The 8,485-nt window shown below is 31.3% G+C and overlaps 1 protein-coding gene across 1 annotated transcript; it reads left to right on the top strand.

Annotated features, from left to right (window-relative positions):
* Positions 1 to 1,311: 1,311 nt before the first annotated feature.
* LOC120070615 (uncharacterized) lies at positions 1,312 to 4,378 on the top strand. Its single transcript, XM_039022430.2, has 5 exons — positions 1,312 to 1,964; positions 2,735 to 2,771; positions 3,079 to 3,315; positions 3,406 to 3,453; positions 3,537 to 4,378. The coding sequence occupies exons 1-5, from the start codon at positions 1,666 to 1,668 to the stop codon at positions 3,792 to 3,794; spliced, it is 879 nt and encodes a 292-aa protein (XP_038878358.1). The 5' UTR covers positions 1,312 to 1,665; the 3' UTR covers positions 3,795 to 4,378.
* The last annotated feature ends 4,107 nt before the right edge of the window (positions 4,379 to 8,485 follow it).

The raw sequence follows: 8,485 nt of genomic DNA, 5'->3' as shown, positions 1-8,485 counted from the left end.
ATTACAATTATGAATATGTAGAAGATAAAATTTATAGAAAAGTTTTCTTAATGTTTTTTTTTAGAATTTCTTAATCCTTGACTATTTGCGGCTCCCATTACTTCTTGTGTGGTAAATGGATTTTAACTTTACAATAAGTAATATTAGGTTGAACTTCTAATGAGATTATTTGAAGCAAAATAATAAAGTAAAAACTAGCAAAGTAGGTATAGGGTCGACAAAGTTGATTGAGGTCGACCAACACCTGGGTGAAATTAATTGGACCCAAAACTCAATTAGATCTTGGAATAGAAGAATAAGAGGTGCATTTTGAATGCATCTCAAACTTCAATTAACCTTGTTGGGCTTTTTCAACTTCCTTCGGTTTGATTCGAAAGGGTATCGATATCCTAGTACAATCCTCGTATATAAAGAGTACCATTGACTTAAAAGAAGGTATATCATATTGAATCCTCATTCTCAGACTCTAAACTTGCTACTCTTCTTTTCTTCATTTCTAACTCAAACATTAATCAACATAAGTTTAATTTTGTGAAGAAGATTTGTGATTAGCTATAAACTTTCAGATGATTCTTTTTTTCTAAAAAAAATCTTATTTCATTGGATATATATATATTTTTAAAAAGTTCAATTACACATTGAATTCCCTTTTACCTATATAAATTTATAGCTATTTCACTTATGGATGAACCATTAGTTGATCTTATACGTGTTCATTTGTACTTAATTTTAATTTTATCTTTATAGTATTTAACCTTTCAATTTAATTGTTAAAGTGATAACTCGAATGTTCTATGAATAAGTTTTAACGATCAAGATGTTTGTGATTTAAATCTTCCACTCTTATTATAAAAAAATATTTTAAAGACAAAAAAAGTATATTCGTTTTTCTAAACTAAAATAAAAATCTAATTATAAAGAGTAAATAGACAATTTATGAGGATTAAAATGGAGGAAAATTCTAAAAAGAGAGAAAAGAAGAGAAGGAGAAAAGAGTAATTATGGATGAAGAAGGAAGGGAGAAAGTTGTGAAATTGACCCAATCCCCAAGGCGGGGAAAAACCAACTGTCACCAAAGCAATATCTTTCTCAGGAATGTCCGACTCTGACATTTTGATTTTTGACCTTTCTCTCTCTCATCTCTCTCTCTCCTCACCAGCCTTTGACCACATCTCAGCCCTCCATCTTCTTCTTCTTCACTTCTCTCCATTCCATTTACATTATTATCCCCCCCATTTGTCCAAAATACCCCCTCTTAGGCTCATTTTTCCAAAATTGCAAATTCAAAGGGGGTTTTCCCAATTTCCCATTATTTTAAAAACCATTCTAATTAGGAACCAAACTCCAAAGCTCTGCTTTTCTCTGCCTCTGCCTCTGCCTCCTCTGCTTCTTTCTTCGTGCCTCACCCGTTTTGATCGGATCCATTTTCATTCTTTCTTCCCTCTCCGTTTTCCCTCTCTTTTCGATTTTGAAGGTAAAGAGGGGATTAAGATTAGAACCCAATTACGAATTTTTCCGATTTTCTTAGATATTTCTTCTTTACCCTTCGAAACCCCAACAGAAAATCCTGAAAAATCTCCAATCCCACGTTGAGGGTTGAGCTCGGTTCATGCCTGAACCATTACGAATTTCATTTCCCAATTTACGGATCGATTCTTCACCTTAATGGGAAATGTAACCGGCAGTGTGGCTGCGAAATTTGCCTTTTTCCCACCGGACCCTCCAACGTATGACGTTTTCAGAGGAGACGATGGACGGCTTGCCTTCTCCGGCGTCTCCGCCGATAGGAATATGAGCGTTCATTTGCTTGATACCAAGGCTGGCAATAGGGTTGTTGCAACCTTTTGGAAACACCCTTTTGCTCGATTCACGCTTCTTTATTCCCATGGGAATGCTGCTGACCTCGGTCAGATGCACGAGCTCTTCGTTGAGCTCAGAGCACATCTTCGTGTTAACATTATGAGGTACCTTTTTGGTTTTTTCGCCCAGAAATTTCATATTCTTTTCAAATTGGTGTTGTGGGTCTTCTGGTTTTTGTAAGAGTCTTCCTGGTTTTTGACTTTTTAGATCATTTCCGATTCTTGTTCATCTGTTTTAATTCTCTTTACGGTTTTTTTGTTCTGGGACTGTTGTGTTGTCTGGTCTGGTTTGTGTAACTTGTGAGAAATTTGAAATCTGGATTACTTGCCGTGATTAGCCTTAATTTTGTTACCAATAATTTCTCACAAGCGCTTTTGAATGTCAACACTATTGTTTCTCTATTGGTAGAAGGACTAGGGTTTGTCTTGGGATATGTTGGTCTATTATTGGTTTAGTTTGAAGACTGTGCTGCACCATCACTTCACGTCTCTTTATATTGCGTGTTACATTCCAGCCAAAAAGTTAGAAAGAAAGAGCCAAAACTGTAACATCATTGTAGAGAAAATTCTGAAATCTTCAAAAGTGGTACTATGTTCATTCAGTTTTAGCATGATCCTTGTAGAAATTTACATGTTCTTCAGAAAAAATAAACTAGTGTTCAGCAAGCAAAAATGAAGGGGAAAAAACCTCCACTGATTTAGCTCATCAAAACTCAAATGAGCCCTTTGTTAGGAAATTAAACACAAAATGACGTCATCCTACTTGACTGTTCTTTTTAGTTATATTTACAGCCATTGTATTTCAATTCACTGTGGCATATTGCTGTTTTTCATCTACAGAAGATTTACCAATAACATTTTGTGTTGAATTTCAGCTATGACTACTCGGGATATGGAGCTTCTTCTGGTAAGGTAAGCAATTTAATTTCTTTTTATTGCTTTAGAACTTTTGGAGTATCTTTTGCTGTAAAACTGTGGGTTCAAAAGATTTATCATGCCTTTGAACTTGTTCTGCATACTTTTTGGTTGCAACTTGCATGAAAGTGATGTTTCTACAGTTATATCCCAGCCATCTCGATGGTGGGTCGATAGAGAAAGTTGTTTAGGTCCCGAGGAACAGTACATTTACTTCGATACATCTAGTTGGTCCATTACATTTATGCCTGTTTGTTTTTTCATTTTCCATTACTGATAAATGATCCATCTTTGATTTTGCTAGCCATCTGAATTCAATACGTACTATGATATAGAAGCTGTTTACAATTGTTTGAAGAGTGATTATGGGATCAAGCAAGAAGACTTGATTTTGTATGGCCAATCTGTGGGGAGTGGACCGACACTGCACTTGGCGTCTCGACTACAAAGATTAAGAGGTGTTGTTCTCCACAGTGCCATACTTTCGGGCATTCGAGTATTGTATCCTGTCAAAATGACATTTTGGTTTGACATTTTCAAGGTGAGCTCCGCTTGGTTTATATCTGTCCTCTTGATCCTCATTTGTGTTATACTGACAACTCAGTCACGTATTGTTGTCTAATCTTTTCAGAACATAGACAAAATAAGGCTGGTCTCATGTCCCGTTTTGGTTATACATGTAAGTGCAATTGTCCATCTCCCTCCCTCCCCGTTTTTAATTTTGTTGGGTGATGCATGCCTGTTAATTTGATAAATGTGCAGGGAACAAATGATGATATTGTCGACTGGTCTCATGGAAAACGACTTTGGGAGCTTGCGAAGGAAAAATACGACCCCTTATGGGTGAAAGGTGGGGGACATTGTAACCTCGAAACATATCCTGAGTACATTAAGCACTTGCGCAGGTTCATTAATGCAATGGAGAAGCTTTCAGCTAAACAAACGACGAAACAACTCACTTCTACCCCAAGCATCACGGAGTCGAAACATAACAAGTGCTTGAGATTTGGAAAGAGATAGTTTGTTCATCATATGATTGAAGTAGGGACTGAATCAAATATAGTTTCGTTGCATCTGTGCTCTGCTCGCCTTCACGGGCCATTGCTGCACTTGCTACATGAAGTCAAAAGTGGTCGACAATCAAGCTGCACGGCGTGAGCTGAATGTGAATTACAGGTTTCCTTCTACAATTCAGATCATTCTCTGATTATAACTTTCTGAGATAAACTCTCTTCTTTATCATCAAAAGAGAGTAGTTTTTGAGCAAGGATTTCACCTGCTGTTAAGTTAAAGCAAAGCATTGAGCTCAGTATCATCTGATTATAATGGTAATGGGGGTGCTTTCATTTTCCTTCTATCCCATGATCTTGTTTCACACTTTCTCAATAACATAAATTTTAGAGTAGAATTTGTCTTTTGCCCTTTTTTTTCTGTATATCTCTTTTTGATTTTCCTTTTTTCCCATTTCCTAGGCTTTGTTTTTTTTTTTTGAGGATTTTTTTTTTGTATGCTTTTGTTGGGTATTTAATAGAACATTATGTATTCCATTCCTTTACGTATAAGTTTTATATTCTGAGCCAATTCTTGGTTCAAATTGATTCTCACTATTTATTGAAATCATATGATTCGAACCAATTAGAACTTTTGTATTCATGAAGCCAAAATCTGATTAACTTGGAAATGTAAAAATATCGTTGCTGGGAATGAGATTTGTTCGGGTCCTATTTAATAATTATTTAGGTTTGTTTAATAACTATTTGATTCTTTATTTTTGAAATCTTTATTTTTTCTCAGCATGAATTTCATTTGGATTTTCAGTCAATTTTCAAAAACACAATTTTAAAAATTATGGTTTCATAGAAACCATTTGGTTTTTGTTAAGTATAATGGTTGAATTTTTAGTCAAATTTCAAAAATAAAAACATATTAATAAATACTATTCTAAAATTTAGATCTAACTTTTGGAATCTATGGGCGATAAAATCGTATCGTTGGTAATGATAGGTGGCTATTATGGATAGATTTTATTATAGTTATAATTTTTTAAAAATGTTGTTATATACTTAGTTATTGTTTCTAAAAGTGCTACTTATTTCTATCTATTTTCTTATCATGATTTTCATCTTGAGAAAACTAAGCAACATCATGACTATAACAAAAAAAAAAGAAGTAAAAATTATTATGAGCAACATTTTTTTTTTCCTTTTTCAAGAAACTACAACACGAAAATTGATACACATGAGTTAATAATAATAATAAAAAAAAAAAAAAAAAAAACAAAGTTTGATCGGTCTAGAAAGTTTTTTTTTTTTTTTTTGAAGGATCGATCTAGAAAGGTTGAACCTGTACTCCTCCAAAGGTCTAGTTGGGCCGATTAAGTGGGGTTCGGAAATGGGCTTCTTTACTTAATAATATAAATATATACTTTTTAAAATTAATGATTTTATTTGGTATAAAATTGAAAGGTTAGAGTTTTTTGTAATATAAAATTCAAATTTATATTTAATAGGTCGAATTAAACTATTAGAAAAAAATACAAAAATCATTTACCGTTAGTATATGGATGTCCAACTGTTAATACATCGGTTCATAAACATACTTAAACTTTCAAAAGTTACATTAATACTCTTGACCTTTTAAAAACAAATATTAAAAATGCTCCTACGGTTAAAATATCGATCAATTTATTTAAAATTATCTCGAGTTGAAAAATAACCAATTTTAGAGCAAATTACATAGATATCCCCCCTTTTTTTACATAGATGCTCTTATTTGTCTAATTCTTATATTAACTTTATCAACATCCTAATACAAACAAAAACTCCAAGTTAAAGAATAAAACCTCACAAAATCTAAAATCAAAATATCCCTTAAAAACGATAAATAGCTAAATACAAACATGATATATTTGGCCATCAATACACATTCAACTACTAACGTACAACCATGTTAAAAATTTAAGACATAAGGTTCCTTAGTGATTTATTATTCTCTTTCTTCTTCTTATAGTCGATACACCTTAACTGAAGGAGATATATATATATTTTTTGAATAAATAAAGATCAAATAATTAATAAGAAAGAGAGTAAGAGCGTATGGAAGAAAAGAGTGGAGAAGAAATAGTGAAAATAGAGAAGCGTTAGGTCATAAATTGGAGTAGGAGAGAGAGAGGAAATTGAAGAGGGAGGTGATGCGATGTAGAGATAAATAGTAAAGGCATTCTAATTTCTTTTCTTTTTTAAAGTAAGAGTATTAATGCAACTATTGAAAAGTTTAGAATTTTTTGGTAGATTGAAGTAGAGGAGAAGGAAGTTATGTGATGTAGATAAATCGTAAATGAATTTTATTTTTTTAAAAAAAGTAAGAGTATCGGTACCAATACAATTATTGCAGTGAATTATTAATGATTTATGTTTAATATACTAATAGAAAAGGCATAATTGAACTTTTTTAAAATTGGGTATGTTTTAAACTTTTAAAAGTTTATTATAACTATTTCTATCCCAAATTAATAATAAATATATTTTCAAACTCTTTTTGAAAGTTAAATGTTACTTTTGAAAATTTTAAAAGTTTAGAAATATTTGTGGAGGAACTATAAATTTAAAAACACTTTTTTTTTCCTTGAAAGAGACGAGGCAGCCATATAATAGTGTAAATATATAAATAAAATATGGGCTGAAAGCTTTGTTTTATCAGAGAAGCCGAAATAAGGGTCCAATAAAATAATAGACTCCATATTTTTATTTTATCCATTCTCAATAGCAAAATGTGGTGCCCCTCTCCATCATTCACTATCGCACGTTATTTCCTCAATAATTATTTCTTGGTTTAAATCCTATCTCGATTTTTTAACTTTGAATTTTATTCTATTTTGGTTCCTAGTGTTAAGATATCTGTTTTAGTCCATAAATTTTAAAAATATATTATTTAAGTCCTTACTATTAATACTCTAGAGATAATTTTAAGATTGATGATGTGACATCTAATTTAAAATAAAAAAATATCCATGTTGTTGATGTGTTGCCAAGTAAGAATGTCAATTTTATTTAGGTGGCATTTTCTCATTCTTTTTGCCAGTATTCTTCTTCAGCATCCTCTACCCACATCATATTTTTTCAATCTAAGGGTTTGTTCGATACTCTTGTTTTTCGTTTTCTGTTTCTCATTTCTTGTTTCCTATATTTTTTAAACTAGAAACGGGAATATGTTTGATAATTATTCATGTTTCCAGTTTCTTGAAACAAAGAAACAAAAATAAAAACAAAAACCTATTTATAACTATTTCTTGTTTTTGTTTCTTGTTTCTTATTTTTTAAATTTTTTTGTAGTAATAAAATATAAAAAAGAAGATATGTCATACATTAAATATCGAGAAAAAATTATAAAAAATTTATATCATCTAATACAAATAAGTCTCGATGTACAACTAAATACAAAAATAAAGTTATATCTATCCTTCAAATATTGTCCAAATTTGATCGACAATGTCATCTCTCACCTGAGTCATTGTCTTAAATAATTTCGACTCACATCTTACTCAACTATACTATTGTGCAAAATTTAAAATACGAAAATTCAAAAAATATTGCAATTTACATATTGAAAATTTGAAAATTTAAAATTAAAATAATGTATAAATCTAAATATTAGAAAATTTATAATTCAATATTAAACTAATAAATAAATAAAGGAAAATTAAAAAAATATTTGGATGGGATATTGAAAAATAATATAAAAATCAGATTATTAAAAAAACTAAAAATAAAAATCGAAAATAACAAAAAATTACTTCTAATGAGATTCGAATCTATGACTGGAGAAATAGAACTGAACTTCTTCAATGCCTGATACCAACAGTGAAATATAATAAACAGAAACAGGAACAACAGAAATAAGAAACGAAAATGGTTATTAAACAAGTCCGTTTCTTGAAAAATGAAAAACAGAAACAGGAAACAAGAAAGAGAAACGTTATCAAACGGACCCTAAATAATCGAGAGAAGAAGGGTTTCTTATAATTGTTGGTTGATTTTGAAGCAAGATTCCTATCGTTTCTGTATTTGTTGTTCCATAATGTCCTAATATTGTTTTAAAAAATTTGTATCTCTGCAACTTTTTAGACAGAGTTTTTATTTGTGAAATATCATTAGTGAAAGAAGAATAGATAAGGGAGAGGAGAAGTGTTTGTTTAAGGGAGAAGAAAATATTAAAAATTTTAAACTTTTTATAGATGAAGTAGAGAGAGGAAGAGTCTAAGAGGTACTACAAAAAATGGACCTTTTATCGACGCTATTGTAAAAACAGATGCAAAAGAGTTGTTGCGTTGTGGAGAAACCACTGTCCTGAAAGCAATTATGGCATGACTTTGGTGTCAATCGTTGTGCTGGTTGCTCCCCAAGGTTAACACAAATCCAAATTCAAACGTGCAATTAGAAGAAAAAACGATGCTCAGAACAAAACGAAACAAAAAATTGGTAGATCAGAGTGCATAAAACAATATTGGAAACCCTGATTTTTCATATTGGTGTTTCTGAGTTTTTAAAGAAGAAGCTGATCAGAATGGCAGGGTTGAACAGTCACAATGGGAAGAAACAATCACAAATGAGAAGAAAAACAATCACAAACAATAAATCATAAACGGGAAGAACGGTTTAATTTTAGGTTGAAAAAAATTAAATGGATAAGTAATAAAAAGTTGTTTCACACAC

The sequence above is a fragment of the Benincasa hispida genome, chromosome 2 (assembly GCF_027475165.1).
Source record: "Benincasa hispida cultivar pf3 chromosome 2, pf3_genome.v1.1, whole genome shotgun sequence".
In the NCBI taxonomy this organism is placed as follows: Eukaryota; Viridiplantae; Streptophyta; class Magnoliopsida; order Cucurbitales; family Cucurbitaceae; genus Benincasa; species Benincasa hispida.
This window is presented reverse-complemented; position numbering and strand designations above follow the sequence as displayed.